Consider the following 24,255-nt stretch of genomic DNA (forward strand, 5'->3'; position numbering starts at 1 on the left):
CTCCAAACTTCAAGATGAGGACTTTTGTTTTTGTGTCAGCCTTCCCGACTCGCCAAGCCCCAATGATGGGTACATTTGTAGCTCCAATTTTGGTGGCAAGAGCTGTAGCATCTTCAATTGGGGAGCTTTTCTCGTCTAGTCCAACCACTCTTACGTGGAGTGCGTGTACCCGCCTTTTTGCCTCTTCTTCCAAGGTGGCATTCATGACTTCCACTTTGTTGCCATGCATTCCTTTGTTCTTTTTTGCCACATCTATCCATTCTGCATTTTCTTTGACGGTATTCTCAACATTCTCCATTTTCTTTTGGGTGCCTTCCACCACATTTGCATAGGTGTGCATGTCCCTTTTTAAAACATCCATTTCTTTTTGTAGTTCCGGTGTGGTTTGTGGTTCCTTTTGTGTGTCCAGTTTCTTTTTACATTCGTCTAGTTCTTCTTGTAGATTAGAGATCAATGAGTCTTTCTCTGCCATGCATGCATCCAAAGTTTGTTGCATCTCCTTTTTTAGTTCTTCCATCATTTCAGCTCAAACCTGCTCTTGTATGTCCTTTTCCATTTCCTTCCTCATGGTACGTATTTCAGCACGGAGTATGGTCAACATCTCCTCATATAGTGTTTCATTAATTTTGCGGGATGTCTTCCCATATCTACTCGACCCTGGAGAGACATTCCAATCTCGGGTTTTACGCCCATAGGTTCCATCGTAATTATAGTATGCGCTATAGCATAAAACTGTTTACAGTCTGGGTAGAGTAGTAAACCAGTGACATAAACTATCACTCTAGCGTGAACTAGAGACAGTATATCATAGACTGTCAATGTGACTGCATCATAAGATATGACTGTAGCATGAAATGTTAATGTGCGTCAGTCTGAGATCACGCAGGTTTCCAGTCCACACAGCATGCAAGGTTCACATCAGTCTGAGTACATCTGCAATCTCAGTGCATTCACAGCGTCTGCATTCATGTCAGTCTAAGAGAGTGTCTGCAAGTTGGGAGAGTATATGCATGTCACTGCTGCCACGATACATTCACAGTGTCTGCATTCATGTCAGTTTGCATTCATGTCAGTCTGAGAGAGTGTCTACAATCTGAGAGAGTGTCTGCATTCGTCACTGCTGCCACAGTACATTCACAGTGCCTGCATTTATGTCAGTCTGAGAGAGTAAGTGCAATCTGAGAGTGTCTGCATTCGTCACTGCTGCCACAGTACATTCACCCAAGACACAGCAGACAAGCCAGCATTCATGTCATTCTAAGTACATTCGTATCCTGCAGGACAGTGGTTGTCTCCCTGTGCAGAGACGTGACCTTGCAGAGCAGCTCCTTCGGGTCAGCACTCACGACAGTCCCGCCAGACTATTGTCACTACCGTTGCTCCCACTAGACTGCCGCCTCTTGTAGGACAGGGACATGACAGTCACGTCAGCTCTTATCACTCGCGCCAAACACGTCCGTCACACCAGCATCCCGTCGCTCACGCCAGACATGTCCATCACACCAGGTACGCCTCGTCACGCCAGCATCACACTAGGTACGTCCATCACGCCAGACACGTCCGTCACGCTAGACACGACTCTTCACGCCAGCATCCCGTCGCTCACGCCAGCATCTCGTCACGCCAAAGAGAGAGAGAGATACGACGTAGACTCCCTCCGTCACGCCAGCATCCCATCGTCACGCCACAGAGAGAGAGAGAGAGAGAGAGAGAGAGAGAGAGAGAGAGAGAGTTGGGGTAAAGTTTAAAGAGCATGAGTGAGAGAGAGGGGGTGGGAGAGGCTTGAGCCTTGAGCCCTGATACGGTGTGGGAAAGAGGAGAGAGTGATAGGCTAGAGCTTCAAGAATCCCAAATCAATTCAAGATCCAAGAGAGGTAGATGAGAATAGCAAATGCTTGCTGAATTGGTGTGGAAGCATGGAGGAGAGAAGAACCTTTTGTAGATGACAAAAGGGTCAAACAATCAAATAGGGGTCAAGAGTCAAACAAGGCTGCCAGCTAGATGGAATCCAAGGTGGGCTGGGGGAGGAGTGCATAGCTGGAAAGGGGGGTGGGCTGAAGCATCCAAGGCTCCCCACCCACCCCCCAAAAAAGTGCAATGCAGGAAGACACACACATATTCACATACTTGGTCACAAGAATTTGAGCCCAAGGCCAGCTTTAGCTAAAGTAAAGCTCACATATTTACATCTTGTCATGCACACAATCAAGCAACACAATTTAATATATCATTTTTAAATAATATCCTTTACATAAATATTTAATGCATTTTTGGGCAGTTCTGATGCAAACATAAACAAAACAGCAGATGAAGGCAAAGTGTCAAAAACATGTTATGCATACCCTCCAAACAAGAATGCCCTTGCTTCGAAGATATTGGGCCCTCATGTCAACAGTATTAATCCAAGTATTGCAGACAGTTTGCACATTTGGGCCTCCATAGACACTGACAAGGGTTCTGTATGGTGGTGGGCCATATTGCTTGGAATCTGGCTTGTAAATAGCTCCATACAGTTGGGTGCCATCAGTAGCTGCAATACACACAGTTTCTGGTGCCTGAAGTTGCAGCCTACAAACTTGGAGCCTCGGAGATGGCTGCTCATAGAGGGGTACCAATGTTCTTCCATCCTCTAGGCTACAGAGTAACACACGCGGTGGTGTCAAAAGAGAATCATGCATGTCCACAAATCTCTTCATATGGTGATCTAAAACTATTACATGCCTTCCTTCGCCCTCTGTCAGCTTCCTTGGCTTTGGCAAAGAAACAGTAGGGTCTGGAAAGAGTTGAGTACTGTAGAGATGGGTCTCAAGAGGACTGTCTAAAGTCCCTGTAAAATAGACTATGCCTGCATTTTCGTCTATACCAGCTACCTGCTCAACCATCCAATCACCGTGGGTCAAGGGAGCTAAACAATTGCCACTGCTATCATAAAGGTACAAATGTCTGAAACCTGATCTCTCACTTGCCCAAATAAATCCTCCTACTAACATGTCATTTCCTTTTTGTAAAGGAGTGAAACAGTCATGAAGGTTAACCCAGATGTTATTCTCTTCAACCAAAAGAGTTTGTCTCATCCCTGTTCTGATATCAAACTTCAGAAGTTTTAATCTTGAGTGAGCCCGATTGAGAACTTGTGCAGTTAATGTATTATCAGGCATCCACACTACACGGGCAAGATACTCTTCATCTTCTTGGTCCCTGTTCTGAAACCCACAATGCAAATCTGTCCACACAGTATCACCACCTGCAGCCGGTACAATCCCAAGTCGAACCTTAACATTAGAATGTCCAGCAAATGGATACGCATGATCTTCTTGTGCATCTCCACCAAGATTCGCCTTCCCCTGGTGCATAATTCGATATGAAGGTATTTCAGATGCATCAACTTCTGCAAATGCAATAAACTTGCTGTCATGAGACCACCACATTCCTGTTCTTCTATCCATTTCCTCCTGCTCCAAAATGAGGTTGCATTACAAATGTTTGCCTCTAACTCCTAAATGAAGAAAATGTTGAACTTAAAAAGCACATACCTGTGCAATATACTCTGCCAGCCCATGGGTCTACATCCAGATCAAAAGACAAAGTTTAGAAAGAAATACTGCTTAGTGCTAACTGAATATAAAATGGTCAGCTAAAAACCCCAATGATCACTAAATGAAATTATACAGTGCAACTAAAAGATGAGGGAAATCAACTTCTAATAGGAAAACGTTTGTTGAAACAACAGACCGACCTTCCACTTGATAAGGATATGCATTCTGTAGAGGCTACAATGTAATATTTCACCCCCAGCATGAAATACCTAGCTATTTCATGTTTTACAAAACAACTTTCATTCCAAAGATATACAAATATAATTAAAAGTTTGCCATTTGACTTGGTGTTCACCAAGGAACTAGCTCTTCACATATCACATATTGATTTGTTGACAAACTCGCTTTTTTTCCCAAGAAAACAAAGATCTGATAATAACCCCTCGGAGAAAGATCTGTTAATACATATTAAGGACTCGCTAATCTTTCCAAATGTTGTTACACAATTTAAGGAATTCCACCTCCACATCTCACATGTAAAGATATGCAGCAGCCATGTGAGAAAAGCTTTATGATGTGCTTAAGAAGAACTAATGATACAATCTCCAAGTCAATAGATGATGGGAACATTGTCCTCCAAGTTTGCATTTTATTGCAATGATGAAATTCATGTTTTCACACCCCTTATCATGGATTAGTGTTGATACAAATTTAGTTAGCTCAAATGCTCTTTCTATGCTTCCATCAAGCTTTGCATCCCGATTGTGTGCACAACCAGGCAGCACACTGCTGCAATTACCAGCTCCGGCCCCAAAGACTGCTGCATTTTGGTTTCCAGCCTGCTGCCCTGTCATTTTCAGCATCATTTCAACTCCCACTATTGGTTACTCAACACTTGAGAACCATCTCCAGTGGACAGCACACTATGACTACTCTCTCAGCCCACTCCCACAAGAGTCAATTAGTTGTTGGACAACTACAAGTTTGAGCATCTTGTACAAACATTCATTCATTTACTTAGAGTTATCTTTCTTCTCTATTGGCTTTTTGCATATTTGTCTGAGTTGATGTGTTTTAGAGGGGCAGCCACAATGCTCCTCTGAGTTTTCAATGTTCCATCCATAAATCATATATTGCAATGAAATTCACTTGCAGTTTGTAGCTTTAGGTGTTGCCACTATACTTAAATACTTGTTTTCATTTACTGTACTCGAGAGTTAGTGACTTGCAAAGATGGTGCCACTATACTTAAATACTTGTTTTCATTTACTGTACTCCAGAGTTAGTGACTTGCAAAGATGGTGCTCAATGTTGCAAAGGCATTGCATATTTGCTTGGTATAGGCCATATCATTGATCATGAATGAGCATATCTAATCCATATCCAAGGAAATCTGCATCGCTTTAGAGCACCCACCCCAACACATCTGTCACCATGATCTTCCTCTCCCCACCAATATAGAGATCAAAGACATTCAATCTGCTTATACAGCTTGGCGAGTTTGGCTTTGAAGATCAACAAACTAGTTGTCTTTGACTTCAAAATCCCAATCAAGCTGCACAAGCTCCTCTGTGTCCCCTCATCTATCACCTAATCAAGACCAGCTCACAGCTGGAACTAAAATTCTTGCATCACCCAGCTGGCCACTGGAAACAGATGGGGTCATGTGATATGCCTACTCTACTTTGGCAAAAGAACGACTTGACCCTACCCACTATCCTTATCCTTGTGGGTTAAACCCTTCATACAACCTTAGATTAGATGGCTGTTATAGCTTCCCTAAGATGGAATATCTCTTTCTCTAGCATGAACATCAGCTACCTCTTTTACCCTTCAAAACCTCATTTCATTGTTTCAATCTTTTATTTCCAAATTCATTGAATGCTATGATCTCAACTTTATTACAATTGAAATCATCTTTGCCTGATCATACTGAAAGCATCTTCTACATATATCCCCTGATGGTTTTGTGATCCAACAGAGATACATGTATACACACTTACCCCATGGAGCATGGAATGCCATTGCGTAGCTCTACACATCCTCGCAACAATTTTATGAATGGACACTAGTTGCTATGGAGCAGATTTCCTTCACCTAGAGAGCAAAATCTGCTAGTTTTACAAGATTATGGCAGAGTCTAAGGAGCACAACATATACAAGTGTCCAGTGTATTCTGAGATGAGAGGATGGTGCTTCCACCATCTATTTCGAGAAGGATTTGAAGCACTATTCAGAGGTATGGACTTCTCAGACTATTCCTTCCAGCCTACCTTCTTGAAGTCTTAAAGGATATAACGGATAACTTGTTTACCGCTTGCTGTCATCCACACCTCCTAGGCACTCCAATTAATGACACCAAGCCATTTGACACATGTTCCTACCTAAATTATAGGCACATTCCTTCTTCTGACTCTCCCTCTTGTGCCCTTTGAGAAAAAACAAAGAAATTTGAGAAAAGGTAAAAGAATAGAATATCAGGAAATAAAGATCCCAAAAACTCGATCCCATACACTACACTCGCACTTACCACACCTAGGTTTCTCAAGATTGGGCATACCCTGTAGCCTCACTTGATCCAATGTGTCCCTAAACCTCTAGCTCTTGTCCCACGGTCACTCAAGGGCAGGACACCCTCCAAACCCCTTGGATTCACTACATAGTACCATGAACACTCAAACTGATTGGCTGTTGAGAATAAAGGCCTCGTGCCTTTAAATGTGCTTGGGTGTGAACACATCCTTAGGACTTGTACTTACACATATATATCTATCTAAAAACCTAGAGGTACACTCTCATCATTGTACCTAAAAACATGCTCACTCTCTGCACTGCTCTCTCTCACTCTCTCTGTCTCTTGCTCCGCATAACTACTGACTGTCTCGATCTTCGTGCCTAACCCGTCACTACAAACTTGTAACAGAGCTTATGGTACAAGACCGGCAGGTCATGCAGGCAGTCATTGAATAGGTTGCCAGGCAAAGGCCTGTGCAGCTTAGGTCGTGCGCAAAAAGAACTAGCGTGTGTGGCGACTCGGCAACAAGGTCCATCGACTAGGGAAACAGCGTCACACTAAAGACCAATGGGCAGTGACCAGACCAGGTTTGAAGACACACTGCAGGCAACACCAGACGAAACAGGCTACAGGCGACAGTCTTTAGATACGTGACAGATCAACGATTTATGGCGACAGCTCCCATGGCATCAAGCGGTGCCTTTTCTACAACTCGATTGCAGGCGACACGTCACGACGAATGCTGCAGGTCAACGGGGGTCATAAATTCGTTTTCTTTCTTCTTCAAAATTCTTCTTGAATTTTCCCCTGACCTGACAGGGGTTCGCGTGCATAAGCACAAAATTTCAAATCTGTGCCAAATTGAGCCAAAAATTTGGGGCTTTTCCTGAGTTTGGGGATCTCAACACAAATTTGGACAATTTGACTCAGAAATTGCAAAGTCAGTGCACATTTGCCCGGGAATTATGGGGCTTTTCACATTTTAGTGAAATTCTTTCAATTTCACTGAAATTAGCACACGCAGGACTTCGAAAATTTGGGGATTTGTCCAGATTTGATGTGAGCAAGATGTAATAGTGATATGTCTCAGAAATTGCATGAATTTGTGACATTTTGTCCCCGACATTTGGGGCTTTTCATGTACATGCACAAATTGGGCTGAAATTTACCCAATTTCTCGACATTGATGCGCATTGAACTCCGTGCAATTTGGGGCTTTTGCAGTTTGGGTAAAATCTGTGGAGCATTTGGTCATTTTATGTACATGCAGGTTGAATTCCATGCAATTTGGGCATCAACACTTGGTAAATTTTGGGGGTTTGCTGAAATTGCTCTATTTTGGCAAAATTGGCCTATTCTATGCATGATAGAGAAAATGCAGATGTGTGGTTGATGCTTTGAGCACAAAAAATTTGGGGCTTTTGACCAGTCGTGTCAAATCTTATGCCCGTGGGTACATGTACAACAGAAATTGTAGCTAAAATTTGGGATTTCTAATGTAATGTGATGCATATTTCCTTGGAACAGCTGTAATCGGTTGTGGAATGTTGTAGCACATGGTTTGGTGCTTCTGAAAATTTAATTACAAATCTGAAATCTGTGCTTCTGCGTGGTCATTTATTGCTGGTTGGTACTTGTTTGTACCTTGGTCACTTGGGTGACAGTTTGGGCCTGCATTTGCTTGTTTTTTGGTCACATTTGAGCTAAAAATCATGGCTGGCAGCAATGACAGTAGTAATCTGATGCACATAAAGAAACTTGAAGGAGCACATAACTTTGCAGTTTGGCAAAAGCAATGCTACAATATCCTGTTACAAAAGAAGTAGGCAAGCCGATCAAGACACAAGGGGCAAAGCTATGCATTGTCTCATAAGCCTCAATTGTTAACTGTCAGTATGATTTATAACATTGAGTTTGAGACCATGAAGAATCAATATGTTGCTGACTCAAACTTTAGAAATATATATGACCAGCTTTACAATGGCCAAAGACATATTTTTAATGATGCATGGATGACTGTGTGTCACAAAGGCAGTCAAGGGCCAAGGTGATGACTCAAAGTCATGCTCCACCCTAAGCAAGTCATACAAGTATTGACGCCACACGAAAGAAAGTTGAGCACTTCTTTTCTTAGCCAACTTTGAGGCATGATTTTAAGCAGTTTATTAGGACATGCATAGTATACCAAAACATCAAGTATAATAGGCAAAAGATGCCGGGTTTACTACATCCCTTGGCCAATTTCCAATATGCCTTGGCAAAGCATTGCTATGGATTTTATACGTATATCTACAAGGAATGATGGAATACAAACTATCATATGCAAGTCCAATAGGCAAGTCCAATAGGCAAGCCCACGTCATTCGAGTGAGGAAAAAGATAAAGGCTAATCATATGGTATGTCTTCTTAGGCAGAATGTGTTTAAGTACCATCGTATGTCAAAATCAATCATTAGTGATCATGACCCACAAATGACAAGTTTATTTTTGAAAAGGATTGTTTGAGAATATGGACACAACGCTGAAATTCTCTTCATTCTTTCATCCACAAACTAATGGTTGGTTTGACAAGGCTAAGTCCACAACTTTAGATCTTTTGAAGTGCTACGTATTAAACCACAAAGCGCAATGGGAACAGTATTTGCCACCGGTTGAGTTTGCAAATAACAACACAATGCATAGTTCCATTGGTAAGGCTTCTTTAGAAGTGGTAGAGAGTGGTAAGAAAGTACACCCTATTTTGCACACAAAAGATAAGATCTTTGAGGCTGATCACTATTTGGAGAGCATAGATGCAACTTATAAAAAGATTAAGTATACACTTCACAGATCATAGGATAAGCAAAAAGAGAGCAGTCAATTGTCATAAGTGTGCTTTCCACTTTGCAAAGGGTGATTATATATTGTTGCTTTTTTAAAGGGCACTGCTGAAAAAGATGAAGGGCAGGGCAAAGAGAGATTATATCCAAAGCTAAGTACGCGATACTATTTGCTGAACTTCAGCTTAAGCTTAAAGAACTCAATGAGATATCGATACCAAAGCAGATTTTGGCACACAAAGAGTGGAAGATCAAGGGTAAGGTTTCCAGATGGTACTTGGTGAAGTTTCAAAAGTATTGACCAATGGATGCCAAATGAATGGAGAAGGATGACTTGGCAGATCATCCTCAATTATTACAACTTTATCTTGATGCTTTCCAATTAGAGCCAACTTTAGATTGGAGTCAATCAGGTTCAACACAGCAGGGATCCCCGATGCTCATTAGGAAGCTAGCACCTCCTCTCCTCAGTGATTGGCAACTCTAGATGTAGTGGATCTTCGATGTATTTAGCATATACTGTAGCTGATAGTATGTTTGCCATGAGATCACTAATCAGTATCCTACACACTATGTTTGGTATACATATAGTATAGTTTATTATCTGCAGCTCTGAAACTGTACATATGCATCAATTCATGATTATCACGGGCTCATTATCAAATGCTGGTTTTCAGTATACGGTCAATTAATTTTCAGTAGTATTCAGCTGATTTTATGACAGTAGCATATGTTATGATACCATTGATGTTTCAACCATGGTTTATGCTTGAGCTCATGATTGATGGATCCATTGCATCATAATCTAGCAATGTTTTTCAGATTCTTTGTGAGTCTTATATTATGTTATGCTTGCTAGTCATTTTCGATATGTGTTGGGCATATAGAATGGTTAAACAACATTGCGCAATGTTGTGTTGACAATGATGCCTTGTGAAAATTCTAGTGTAGAACTTTGCTTTTGATGCATCTCGCAATGCAATTGAGGACGAATACAAGGATTTTAAGAGGAAGGGCTATCATGAGAACATGTATCTTTGCAAGCGTCACTTAATATGTGGATTAATTTTAATATCACACGTTTACAAAATTGTTGCAATAATTTTCAATAATTCTAGACTGAAAATTAATATAATAATGTGGATAATACTAGAAACTCATTTCAAAAAGCTACAACTTGTTAAACTTTTTAAAAGGGAGATGGGAAAAAACGTGGGGAAGGCTGGAAGAGCAAAAATGGAAGCTTAGAGAGAGAGGATCATTCATTCTGGCTAAAAACGCATCGTGAGGAGCTCGAGCAGCCATTGTGAGCTGAGTTTCAGCCACCATAGCCAGTGAGCATTTGCAGATTTGGTCCTTGGAGCAGCCGATAGTTGCAGGAGATCCTAGGTAGCTGGGTGACAGCCACAAGCTCAAGCTATCACCAAATTTTGGGTTTCCAAGTGCAAGCAACAGCATTTATTGTTGTTGGGACAGAGCAACAACTACATTTGAGTCATTTTTCAATCACTTTCTTGCGACAAAACTCTGAATTTTATCTTTCCTCAGCATTTTCTCTCATCCCCCAGCCATTTCACAGCCTTCCTTTGAGGCTCTAGAATTTCCTCTTTTGGAGGTTGAGGAATTTCAGTATTCTCTGTTGTAAACCAAATTAGGGTTTAGTAGCTCCCTCGAGAAGCGTCCTAGACATTAAAGACTCCAAGCCCTTAATCATTCAAGGCTGAAGATGATTTTCAATTGAAATCACATGAAGGACCAACAATCCATTAAAGTTGGGGCATTTCCATTACATTCTTCTCAAAGAGGATGAAAGCCAATTGATTGCCCGAATCAAGGGAAAAATTAGATTGAAGGCTTACTGGTCATTTAAGCAAGGGAAGCTTGGATTGCAAAGGGAAATTCAGAAAATCCCATTGTAAATCAACTTTTATTTCAAAGAAACTAAAGAAATATCAAAAGGGGTGCTAGTTTTGGGCCCAACCATGTGTCCATTATCTAAAGATTAGTAGATAAATTTGCATTTTAAGTTTTGCAATAAATTATTAGTGTTATAATTAAGTTGTAATCAAGGAATTACCACACATCCACTGAAGGAAAGCTAGTTACAATAAGAGAGTAACTTTTAAAGCTACTGAGAGATTTCTCTCAAGTATCTTTCTCTTCTCTTGCTTGCTCACACTTATGGAAGAAAATTGATCAAGCAAGACGGATAAAAAGGAATACTTAGTGATATCATCGAAGCCTCCTTCCGCAACAACCATCTGGACTACAATGATGAGAATTGAAGTATTGGTGGATACCCATGTAGCTTGGTAGCATTCTCTTGATTGTAGCAAGTGTAGAGTAGGAGAAAGAGAAGTCAAGAGCTGGAACATCGAGCGACCTAGGTGAGAAATAGGGTAGCCCATAGAAGTGTAAAACCGCATGAATCGCTAAGTGATCTTCTAAGTTGTGTTCATTCAAGAAGAGATAGTGCATCAAGACTACAATGATGGCAATTGAAGTATTGGTGGATACTCATGTAGCTTGGTAGAATTCTCTTGATTGTAGTAAGTGTAGAGTAGGAGAAAGAGAAGTCAAGAGTTGAAACATCGAGCGACCTAGGTGAGAAATAGGGTAGCCCATAAGTGTGTGAAACCACATGAATCACTAAGAGATCTATTAAGTTGTGTTTGTTCAAGAAGAGACAGTGCATTCTATGTGACCCAGTTAGACACCTACGACTAGAAATGAAGCATATCAAGGTCAAGCTCATACATAGAAAGAATTAATGCCTTGAAGTATGGGCTAGATCTGCTAGAACAAACCGTTACAATCAACAAGATGCATGATGATGAGATGTTTGTACAATGTGCATGTGTAAGTTGAAGCTTAAAATGCGTATAGCTTTACATAGAAAACTCATATGAAGATTTCAGCATTGTTTTTATTATATACTCATAAAGAGCTTTCATATGACACCTATATTGAGGGGATCACTAAACTTTAGGAGCCTCATATTGGCCTAAGAATGCTAGCTTTTTTTTTTTAAAAGAAATAACATTCTAAAATGATAAGTCTTGTATTTTGATAGTACTTACTAAATGTGATTATTTTTATTCTTGGTTATACTCGGCCCAAAAAGAAAGGCCACAAAGAAGAGACAAGTGTCACAACACTTTTTACATGAGCTTTCAAGTGTCCTACCACTCTTGTCTTGTGCACTTGTCTTGTGCTATTCCACTTTCCCTTTTTCCACTAGCTCTTCCCTTTCTCTTATAAAGAGAGCTCATTTTTCCTCATTCTACATTAGTTTTCTTGACTGTAAACTCTTGTGCAGCAACTGAAGACAACCTCAAGGTTGCCTCATCCATCTTTATCATCATCCTCCACTCCTCTATCATTAAATACCTCTATATTTTCTCTTCTTTTGCTATTGTTTTCTAGGATAACAGACCTATAAATTCATTGCAATCCTTCTCTTCTTCCATTTCAAAAAACAAAAACAAAGCCATATTGATATATTGTTGTTCATCAATAAAGAAAGATTGATTTTTCCTCATTCTACTTCATAACAATCAGAAACATCAGTAATGTTTAAGAATGAAGCGTCAAAAGCATGTTTTATTTTTTTCTTTCAAGAGGGGATCAAATAAGAAACCCGGTTTTTTTTATATAGGGATTTTTAATAGTTTTAACTAGGGACAGAGACTTTAAACCTCTATGGAACTCCCTCTTAGACAAAAAAATGCCAACTAAGCTTGAGTGATAATATATGAGAGTCAATTGAGAATAATACATTTCATACACATCATCCATTATTGAATTATGTCAAGTTAGGACAAACTGTATTATGGTTCAAACCTCAAATATTATGATTCATACATATCACATAAAGAAAATTGAAATAAACATGAAAATAGCCAATCTATAATGTGAACTAAGTCAAGTTGCAACATCATGATTCTTATTCTAAAACAATGTGACAAAATGTCAAAATCCCAAATCAATTATAGTATATCATAATAATTCATAAATCATCGAAGGCAATAACAGAGTAGCCCATTGCCATAAGGAACTACTTGCAAGGTGGTAGCAAACGTTTGAAAGGATTGTGAAAATCTGCCAAGTATACTAGAGAAAAGATAGCTCTCGGATATCTCCTCATCAATGTTCAGCAACTACTTATGCCAATCTATAATATGTGTAACTGAGATTGGCCTTTCTTCTTAGATAGGGTGCTAAATAACCTGATTCAGCACTAATTATAGCAAGCATAAAATTCACATAAACTGAAAATGCAAAATGTTACCACTTAAACTTGGACAATGGATAGTCTTTGCCCAAAAACTAACACCTCTTGCAACTAATTTTCACAATATTCATTCTAAAAATTAATTTTATATTACTCTAGTGCCCAAAAATTTATTCCACTGGCAACCAATAATTAAATTGGCTAGGCCATTTTATTTTTCAAGTATCTCTGAACAGTTATTAGCCCTTACAACCACATTAATTAACTAATTAATGCCTAGTCTAATGTCACCACTGACATTAGTGGCCAATAAATTGGTCTAGGCCAAAATCTAATGCCAGGTACCACCTAGTAACTATTAGACATAAACTATTACAACTTTTGTCTTTGGCACCAACTAATATTTCGAGGTCATGGACCCCACACTATGAGATACTTAACTTGCACCTCATATCTGTAAGTCACATTAGCATATTTGATCAACTTTTAATCAAATGCTAAGCAAAGCAATAAAATTTTCACGTCCTCATGACAATAAAATAGGCAACAATAATGTCCCCTTTATGCATCTTCTCAAGATCTAGTTGTTTCCTAAAATAGGCAACTCATGCCTCGTTCTTGATTTGATAAAGAGATGTCAGTTTTTTTTTGGCAAATAAAATGTGGCTAATTATATTGCTCCAAAAAAAACCTGAATACAAAGAAATGCTCATGCTCAACAAACCAAGCTAGAGCTGGTGAAAGTCACAGATACATCATATATACAAGCCTCTCAAGGCGCTCTAGGGGGAATAGGGGCAAGAAGCCATGGGGGGGAAGGGGGGAGGTGCGTGTATTGCCATCTAGGGCTGCCTGCCTATATCACGAAGAACATATCCTGGCCGCCCCAACTGCGTATGAAATGACCACGGAGCTCTTGACGAGCCCTGGACTCGCCCTGCACCTGATCCCATCGGCCTCGACGAAGGGAGTGGATGATGGAGATCCATAGCTCCGCTAGGGTCGCCTACTGAAGGTCCCTATGATTTCCCATACCTCAGAGCGGACTGTTGTGGACTCTAGTACCTGGCGGATGGGTAGAGCCTCTAAACCCACTACTGCCCACGACCCTACCTCGATTATGAATATCGTGTCCTGCATCCCGGCCTCATATAGAAGGTGACGGCCCTCGCTGACCGCCTACCAACAGAAAGCCCCCCAAGAGATACATCCAAGGTAGGGTGCTATGCGGCGCAGAATGCGGCATACTCCTCTCCACACGAGTTGTGCCGCCTCACACGACCAAAGACAGTGCTTTGAGGTTTCCATCAACTACTGTGTGCAGCATTAACAAACTCCCTCCTGCATCTGGGCAAGCCAGCTTCCCACCACCAAGCCACCATGTGCCACCAACCATAAAAAGTACGACACCCTCCTTGGCCTCCAGTTGTCCCATAGGCGCCAGAAGGCCCGTCGGAACGACTCCGTGATGCTATGCTCCGCCCAGTGCCTGCTACGTGACGGCGCCCGATCCATGTCCTCCTACATCAGTACGTGTCTGCCAATCCTAGCGGTGTACTCCAGGAACCTCGGTTGCTTTTTGGCAACCACAGTGGCCGGCCAAAGCCACTCTCTCGGATCCCACTCCAGCTCATCAAGTGGCCTTCCTTGCCAGATCCAGAGGTGCCACTCCCTATACTCCTGGCAAAAGACCAAAGGATCCAACCGCCATATCTTCCCCTGAAGACCAACCACCCGGATCCTCTTCCATGAAAGGATAGCTATCCCCTCGTCCTACTGCCCTCTCTCAAGAGCCAGACGCCCCCCCCTCCTGCACTGTGAAAAAGGTCCCAGGTGGAACGCCACCCACTCTTCCTGCCACCTGTAAGGGGATGCCTGCTGGTGAAAACTTCGCGGCCCATACATCCCCGGGCTCTATCGGCTCTCGGATCGAGGGAGCAAGCTACTCCTGAGGTATCGCTGCGTCTACCTCCCTTCTCCTCAGCTCCACTCCTCACTGGCCTGATGCTTGCTTCAGCACCTCCTCGTCCGCCATCCTATACACCTCCCGCCATGTCCTAATTGTACGAGCCGGGCCAGCCTCCCAACCAACCCACTGTTTGTGGGGGCACTCGTTGATCTATGCCCCTTCCCAGTCCTTGACCTGGAGGTTCCAAATCATCGGCCGACAGTCTATCTACTCCTACAGCCTGGAGGGCTCTGGATAAGAGCCTCACAGAGGCCCTACCACACACGGAGCAAGCTGCGTAGGAAGGGTGATCTGGGGGGGGGTGATCTAGGCTTGGGGGCCGGGGGGAGGGGGGGGGGGGACGTGGTGGTCTGGGCTGTCGTGATGATCCATCTTAGGGACGGCCTCCACTCACCGCCAAGCCTCGGTCTACAGTCCTGAACATCCTCCTGCAATAGGACCTTCCAGGTCTGCTCTCCCGGTGTGAGGCCGCGGAAAACTAGCTTGCCCAAGAGGGCCATACTCTGATACTCTGGGTCTATGATCCCAAGCCCTCCCTCTGACCGATGTCATATAATGGTCGCCCACGCCACCTTGGCCCTGGAATCCCTAGAGCCGTCTGACCCCGACCAAAGGAAGTTCCGCACTAGGTGGCGAAGCTGTATTACGCAGGAGAAGGAGAAGCACCAATACGAGGCGATGTACTAGGCCGTTGCTAAGAGGACCTGGTTAACAACCAGGGCTCGATCGGCTAGTGAGAGGTGAGCCGTGCTCTAGTAGGTCAGCTTCCTCCGAATAGAATCGAGGACTGGAAGAAACTGCTGGGCGGGAGTGATGTTGAGTCCCATCTAGAACCCTAGGTGCCGGACGGTCTGTCCTCTGCTCACCCATCTAAATCCCAGATGGACGCCCCACTCTGTGCCAGAGTCCAGGTCTATGAGGAAACCAACCGACTTTCGCCAATTGATTTTTGCTCCAGCTGCAGTGTAGAACACCTCAAGAGCCAACCTCACTCTCTCCAGCATCAATTCGTCATCCTCTATGTAGAGCGTTGTGTCATCTGCATACTCTGAGTCTAACTGCTTGGTCTTCTCTCTTACTGGAAGTTGGAGGACACATAAACCGCTCACACGTGACCTGAGGAAGTGAGACATCGCCTCTGCAAAGAGAAGGAACAGGTATGGGGCCAGGGAGCAGCCCTTTCGGACCAATCTCTCCAGCCGAAACTCCTCCCCTTGTCTCCCTTCTCTGAGAACACTATTAGTGGCCGATTGGTAAAGTGCGGAGACCCCGGAAATCCAAGCCTGGGGGAAACCCAACCTTACCATGGTGCCCTCTAGGAAATCCCAGTTCACCCTTTCATAGGCTTTCTCAAAATCCAAGAGTAGTACCGCGGTCCGCTAGTCTCTGCCCACTATACTAGGCCCACTCTGTCGCCTCAAAGAATATGAATACATTGTCTAGGATGCTCCTATCCTGGACAAAGCCTGTCTATGTGTCGTGGATAATGTCCAGAAGCAAGAGGCGTAGTCGCCTACAAATCATCTTTGCCAGTGCCTTATAGGCCACTGACACTAAGGTGATCGGTCTCCACTAGGAAAGCTCCAACCGGTCCCCCCCTTTGGGGAGAAGACTGATAAGGCATGCCGATAGACTCCCTGGCATCTGTCCTGAAGTGAAAATCTCCTGAAAGGCCATCAGTAGGGGGTCCTTCACCACTTCCTAGAAGGTAGCGAAGAAAGCCTTAGAGAGGCCATCCTCTCCTGGGCATTTCTGTCCGTCCTATGTATTGGAAGCCTCCTCTAGTTCCTTCTCTGTGAACGGGGCTAGGAGGGAGCTGTAACGAGGGAGGGGATATTATCCCAGACCTGCTGTCTACATCGTTGTCCTCTAGCTGAGGCTGTCTCCTGCTAGAAGAGGCGACTATAGTAATCAGTAGCAATCTCCATCACCTCGTCTCGGCTAGAACGGGTCCTCCCATACTGATGTCAGAGGCTGCGTATCTGATCCCCAAAGGTGCGAGGCTGGTACACCTGAAAAAACTCCCTGCACATTCTATCCCCCTTCCGCACCCAGAAAGCTGCTGAGGTGTGGAAAGAGAACTCAAAGCGTCTCCTCTAGGCCAGCAATGGCTGCTTACGCACGCACCTCCTATGCGTGGAGAGTGAAATCCCCTAATGCCACCTGTAATAATCTCTGCGTGGCTGCAAGGTCCCGCCGGAGTGCTCTCTCCTCCTCCCAGCTCTGCTACCTGGCCTGTATGGCTGCCTCTTGGCAAATCCTGCTCGACTCAGCTAGGGCCTCTGTAACTTCCTCTGCGATCTGGCCCCTCCTGCCCCACTCTCTGGTCCAAATCTGCTCTATCTGTCTCGTCACCTCCTCCCTCCTGTAGATCAAGTCAAGGATCCGACAAGATCGTGAGTCTAGGGCAGATGCTGGGGGGTCTAGTGTCAAGATAACCGGGCAATGATCGGCCAACATGGTGCCCGCCAATAGCCCAATCTGGCCTCCCCGAGAGCCACCCCTCTCTCCCACATAAAACCTGCCCAACCGCTCCAGCAGGACTCCACCTAGCCGCCTGTACCCCCAAGAGAAGTCTAGCGACCTCTCCCTCCTATGGAAGGCAAGGTCTCTCTAGGCATTGCATGCTCCTACTGCTAGTAGAAACACCTCCCATGCCTCCTGCTCCTCCCCGGCCATGCCCTGCTAGTTTCTCCCTCTACCCTGCTGGTCCTCCAAAGCCTCCAAGTTGTTGAAGTCTCCTCCAACAATCCAGGAGTCCACCTCTAGGAGTCCTTCCGCGATCTCCACCCAGAACCTGCTGCGTGTCCTAACCTCCGTAGGGGCATAGATATTAAGGACTCCAAGGCATGATTCCCCAATATCCAATCTGATCCATAGCACCCTCCCTGCCACTATCGTTCCGTAATCTCGAATACAAGCGGTAAGACTAAGACCAATAGAGGTGCATACGCCTCCACTCCTGCCGTGGGCACCTATGGCGTGCTCCCAATAAGCGTGCGAGCTGCCTGGGAGTACCTTCCCTGCCCGTTGGGCCTGGGTGGGAGTGAGCTTGTACTCTTGTAGAAGTAAGATGTCGATCCGTCCGACAAGGGCAGACGACTGCAACTCCTACCGAACAATCAATTTCCTAGAACCATGTGCCCCACTGTAGTGGAGGCTATTCACATTCCAAGATGCAAGATGTAAGCTCATGGGAAAACCTGTGACTACCCGAACAGGCATCTGTTCGATGTGGAGACTGCTGATGACGAGGAGGAACTATGAGGCATGCAGGTACGCTTTGCCGCCGGTCTGGACGGCGAGCTCCATTCCCCCATGGTAGCCCTCGGCCGGACCAACAGGGTGATAGAAGTTCCAGGTGGTACTATCAATGCATCTATCAACCATGCTGAGAGTCGAGCCTCTGTGCAATGGTGGAAACAGGCCGCCTGTGCCAGGGGCCACTCAATCACATCCCTCGGAGCTCTCCACTGTGGAGGGGCTCGAAAGATAATGTTCAGGTGAGGGACCTCGGTACAAGCCCACCAGTTAATGTCCATCATACAACCAGGCAACTGTTGTGCAAACAGTGCTAGTCCTTCTCCCATCCACTGGGAGGTGTGGTCCGCCACCTGACTTTTCAACTCTCGAAGGGTGGGGCTCAGAATGAGCAAGAGGTGGGCAATAGTCGTTGTCTCTCACTGGAGCGGACTCGGTAGCCGAAGAAGAGGAAGGAGTCGAGCAGCCACTGTCTCTCAAAGGAGCAGACTGACGAGGAGACGGTATCAAACAATCACTATCTCTCAATGGAGCGAACTGCAGATCCGTAGGTCGTGGAAGCTACTGTACCTGAAAATAAGTGGGAGAAGATTGCCGCTGGCATTGCGACAATCTCCAGGAGGTCGTAGCGCCAATCGATCCTCCATGTGCTCGAAAGGACTTAGTGCGCATCAGATGCATCTTATTGCCTTGAGCATAGTACTCTGATAGCCAATGCAGAACGATCTTTGTGGCCTAGAAAGGAGAGGTAGCACAAGGAGTGCCTGGTGGAAGACACATGTACTCCGGAGGGGTGGGGAGCAAAGGTCGATGTCAACAACTTTCGGTGGGATGACCGTTCGTGCCGCAGTAGAAACCTCCAGTAGAAGGGCAATTTGTCGGGGCAGATGCCATGGTACCAGTGTGGCAAAGTAAAGAAGGGAGGGGTCAGCCACAAACCATAAGCCACAATGTCCGCCCCTCAAGGGGTGGGAGGACAGGGGAAGGGCTGGAAATGGGCTGAACCACTAGTGGTCAGGAAGAACCACCAGCAGTAAAGGTGTAGCCGCCAGTTGTGGAAAAAAAAAATGCCAACTAAGAAACAACAGTGCTGCTTGTGCTGCCAGCTGACTGGCTGAGCGAACAGCAGCAGCCTGTGCAAACGCAAGGAGAAAGGGAGGAACCGCCAGTCTGCAGCTAGCGCTGCTAGTTGGCTGGGTGGAACTGCCAGTTTGCAGCCAGCGCCGCCAGCAGCAGCCGCCTGAAAAACGCAGGCAGATTGGGTGTAGCCACCAGCAGCAAGAGCTGAGCCGCTGGGGCAGACAAGAAACAGCTGCCAGGATGCAGGGCGGAGCAGGCTAGCAGCAGAAGATAGCCGCAAGGAGCTGGGCGGAGCCGGCCAGCGGCAGGAAAACAGCCGCCAGGAGCTGGGCAGAGAAGGCGGAGGTCAGCCAGCTGCAAACGCAAGCTGGGCTGAGCCTTGGGCTGGTTTGGCTGAGCTGCAGGCTGCAAACGCAGTTTAGAACAGCCGCCAAAAAAGTGTTGGTGCAGCGGAAGAAGAAGAGAAGTGGATGCCGAACCCACCACCAGTCTTTGCCTTCACTGGAGTGGAGGATCTTCGCTGCTAGGTGAGCAGATTCAACTCTGATACCATGTCAAAAGATAAGGTAGCAGCGAGACAGTAGGGTTTGCGGGGAGGAACACAGAGTGAACTCGGTAAACACTGAGAAGAGAAGAGAAGAGAGAAGAAACTCTGATGAATGGAATGAATGTGATACAAGGGAACAAGGGTGCCGTAGCACAAGGAAGATGATGAAGACAGCCACGAACCACGAACTGCAATGTCCTCCTGAAGGGGTGTGAGGGTCGTGGAGAGGCTGGAGAGAAGAGGTGACGTACTGAATGAATTAGCCGTGAGGGATGAATGACAGAGTGGCCTATAAATAGGCACAATTAGTCTAGGATGGCACCCCTTGTTGGGGCTGCAGACCCTAAATGCAAAACGCAGAAACACAAAAACGCAAACTGCGGGTGAAGGGTGAAGGGTTTCTCAACAGGGTGGAGCCTCAATACACAAAGGCTCTAAAGGCACTAGAGCAAGGGTCCAACTGTCACCTAGATCTCGAAGAGGGGATGCTCAACAGTCCCCTCTACAACTAGAAACTCCATGAACCAATCATCTCAACTCATGTGCCCCTCCCCAGAAACGGGATCATAAAGCATGTATCCTTGGGACTACGAGCTATATCCCATGAACACCTGTCTCTTGGAAGCCGGCTCAAACTTGTCTCTTTTCTTCTTCGCGATGTCAACATAGGCATCACACGCAAACACCCTAAAATAAGAGACATCTAGCTTCTATTCAAAATAAGCCTTAAAAGGGGTCATATCAACCACAGTTGAAGTACAAGATCGATTAAGAATGTGGACACTAGTGGCCACTTCTTCGGCCCAAAGAAACTAAGGTGTCTGTCGATGCTTCATCATAGTCCGACCACCCCATCTCGATCACACCACAATTCTTCCATTCCAATATGCCATTCTCCTAACGGGTATTCATGTTCGCAAACTCCTGGTGAATGCCATGATCTACACAAAAACAAGTTAGCTCACAGGAGACAAACTCCTCTCCATGGTCAAAAAGCAAGGTTTTGAGTCTCCTACCAGTCTAATCTCTTCAGAGATCAACCAATGCTTAAAATGTGAGAATGCTTTGGACTTCAAGACCAAGAAATACACCCATGTCATTCTACCATAGTTGTCAAGAGTTTCGCAAACGGTGAAACAGAAACATGTTTCTGAGCCGCAAAGCGGAAAAACGAAAATTTAAAAATTTTAGGTATAAAAATAAAAATATATATAGTCATAAATATAACTAAAAATATATGATGGAGTAACACCACTTATGAGTTGAACCTCTACATCAAAACACTTGAATTCCTAAACAATGTAACATTAGAACTTAGAAGAGAATCAAGAATTGACAAATTTAAAGTATACATGATTCATGATTCAATTTAAGATAATAGACTGCAACTTGTCATAGACAGTAAACTCAATATTGAAGGCTCAAAAGTGAATAGTCATAAACTCATATTATGTCAGATAGACTCAAAACAGAGAATACTCATGAGTCATAACTTAGTAAATAGTACATGAAAAAGAAATACAACTATGATGTATGATGTATAGTGTATCACAGTATTTCATGAGTCATGAGTCATCCAAATGCCACTAAACCATAAACATGAATCTACATAATCAACTAATAGCAAGTCTGCAAAGTACAAGTCTATGAATCATCATATTATGATCTATCATCTAATGACTCATGAGAGTCACTAAGCATTATCCAAAGCCATCTTTGTCTCGGCCTACCCAAGGCTACTAGCAAGAGCACTAGTACTGCTACTAGAGGAAGAGGAGGCATTATCATCATCTGCCACTAGAGCTATAGAGGTAAAAGCAACTCCATGTCAAAGTCAAGATCCTCTCACTCTAGCGGATGCACACTTGGACCGTGTCTAATGCGCAGGTGCAGACATCTCATATAGCATATTGTTGATGTCTATCTCCTCCTCTGGAATGGTAAAAATGTCCCTCACCTTCTCTATGTCAATCTTATCTATATTTACTTGCTTTGTCTCTAGTGTGAAACCTCAATTCTCAATCAAGCGCAAGTTACAATGGCAAGAAACACCAGTTCGCCCCGCCTGTGCCAATTTCCCTGCCCCCCCCCAACCCTGCGCCAAGCATCTTCCTTCCCATTCGACAACCTTCCCCCCCCTTTCGACACTCCCTCTCCCTCTCGTTTCCCCACCTCCCATTCGCCAGTCCTCCCCTCCCCTCTCACCAACCCTTCCCCCCCCCGCCCTACGGCCGCCTGCCCTACAACTGCCTACTCATCCGCCACATGGCCTCTGCAACCTCCCACCCACTCCGTTTGATGCGCCACCCTCTGAAGCGCCATCCCCGATTGCTCGCCCCCACCCTGACAACTCGCGCCAGCCCCATCTGCCCACTGGTAGCATGGCCCTCCGCCCCGCCCGTCGTCCTGGGACACACCTTTTCCATCTGCTACAAGTGTAACCCGATATCCGTGGCATCCAACACCTCCCCCACCGCCAAAACAGCAAACCCCCCCCCCCCCAATTGCTCCCTCCATCTGTAGCAACTTTCCCCCTCATGCAGCACCACAACGTGACTGGTAGCTTTTCAGAAGGGACGCGCAATGGAAACCTCTGCTCAGACGCCGGCGCCCTCAGCGAGTGCCCCCCAATCAAACACCTTGCGCGTCGTCCTCTCTGAGAAGCAGCTCCTAGCCGTCCGGGCTAAAGACCTGTAGCTAAAGGAAACAGCGATTTATGATCAGGTAGTAGGACATTCCCTAGCCAGGGCCTAGCTTCAGACTGGCTTCACTCCATGCTGCGCATCAGCACAACACAGATCGTGGAGGCGGTTCTAATGGGCCAAGGGATCTTCATGGTTCGACTAAGCTCGGCAAACGCAGCTCATGAGCTACTTGCCAGCTCACCCTATGCATCCACGAAGGGGATCATATACATGGTCTCTTGGTATAGTAGCTTCACTGTGGAGGCGTTTGCACTCCACAACAGGTTTCTTCAGCACCCGGTCACCCTTCTCTTTCCCGGCTTGGTGATAGAGTATCGCCTGTTGGTGGAAGGCTTTGGACGACTCTTCGGCACGGTCCTTCCCGCATCCTTCACAAACGCAATGACTGCCGCAGGAGTCCCCAGGATACGGGTGGCAGTGAAAGAGGTTAAGAACATCCCACACTTCCTAGAGATTGAGACACGCAAACACTCCTTTAGGGAGCAGGTCATTGTGACTGCGCAGCCAGGGCAGTGCCTGCGTTGCCATGACTTTGGGCACCAGGCAGCAAAATGTACGCGCTTCGGTGCTAGGGTTGTTCCACCGACAGGTCCACAAGTGGATGCGAACAGTTTCACACGAGTACAGAGACGACAGAGAGGGAGACAACAGGGGGGAGCAACGCATGGAGCAAGTGGGCGAGTAACCCCCTCTCGGCAGAGCACTCCACAGCCCCCCTTGCCCGTCCCATCCGACAAGACTGCAGCCCCCCACATCCACCACCCACGCCACAACTTGCCTCGCCCACATCCCCCACACCCACCCACCTCTATATCTCACGTCCCCCCCCACTGACCCTGGCCCACAGCCCCCCCTTTCCAGGGCCACCAGTCCCCACATACACCCGCCATGCATCCCTGTCCATTCCACATCCCTCGATCCTCTTCCCCCCCACCACTTTCCATACCGAGCACCCCCCCTAATCCACACCCGGTTTGGGTGGTCCCAACCCCCACCCTCCCACAGGACGTGATGAGCCACATACCTACTTCCTCCTCGCACCAGCAGTCCTCCCCCTCCCATACAGCCACCAGCTCATCCGCCCCTGCCTCCTGTCACACCTTCCCGAGACAAGCACAGTTGTTGCCACATGAGTTCTTCTGCAATGGCCCATGGTCCTACCTGAGAGTTACGGAGCGCGGAGAGTTCCCACTACCTCTAGAGGTGGGGATCTTCGTAGTTCGTAAGTCAAGGAGGGGCAAGGTCCATTGATTAGGACCACCAGATGGACCAAACTACGCCTTTTTTCTTGAGACCTCCCACTCAAAGGACTGGACGACCACACAGATAGAGGAGGAGTTGAATAGTCAGGTGGCAGATCACATCTCCTAGTGGATGGGAGATGAAGGATTAGCATTGTTTACACAGCAGTGGCCTGAGTGCATGATGGACATTCACTGGTGGGCTGGTGCCGAGGTCCCACACTTGAGCATTATCTTTCGAGCCCCTCCACAATGGAGAGCTCCAAGGGACGTGATCGAGTGGCCCCTGGCACAAACGGCCCGGTTCTACTAGTGTACCGAGTCACGACTCTCAACATGGCTGATAGA

General features: G+C 45.6%; 1 protein-coding gene across 2 annotated transcripts in view; it reads right to left on the reverse strand.

Moving 5' to 3' along the window:
- Window positions 1-24,255, reverse strand: part of LOC148011583 (prolyl oligopeptidase family protein) — a 157,794-nt gene that overhangs the window by 66,603 nt on the left and 66,936 nt on the right. For both annotated transcript variants that reach the window (XM_087669846.1, XM_087669845.1), the window contains 2 exons: window positions 3,534-3,563; window positions 2,343-3,452 (listed from right to left, as the gene is read on the reverse strand). In XM_087669846.1, coding sequence (XP_087525972.1) covers window positions 2,343-3,452; window positions 3,534-3,563 — 1,140 coding nt within the window. The remainder of the gene's footprint in view (window positions 1-2,342; window positions 3,453-3,533; window positions 3,564-24,255) is intronic.

Source organism: Lygodium microphyllum, chromosome 28 (assembly GCF_053477565.2).
Source record: "Lygodium microphyllum isolate KBCC chromosome 28, Lygodium_microphyllum_v1.1.10, whole genome shotgun sequence".
In the NCBI taxonomy this organism is placed as follows: Eukaryota; Viridiplantae; Streptophyta; class Polypodiopsida; order Schizaeales; family Lygodiaceae; genus Lygodium; species Lygodium microphyllum.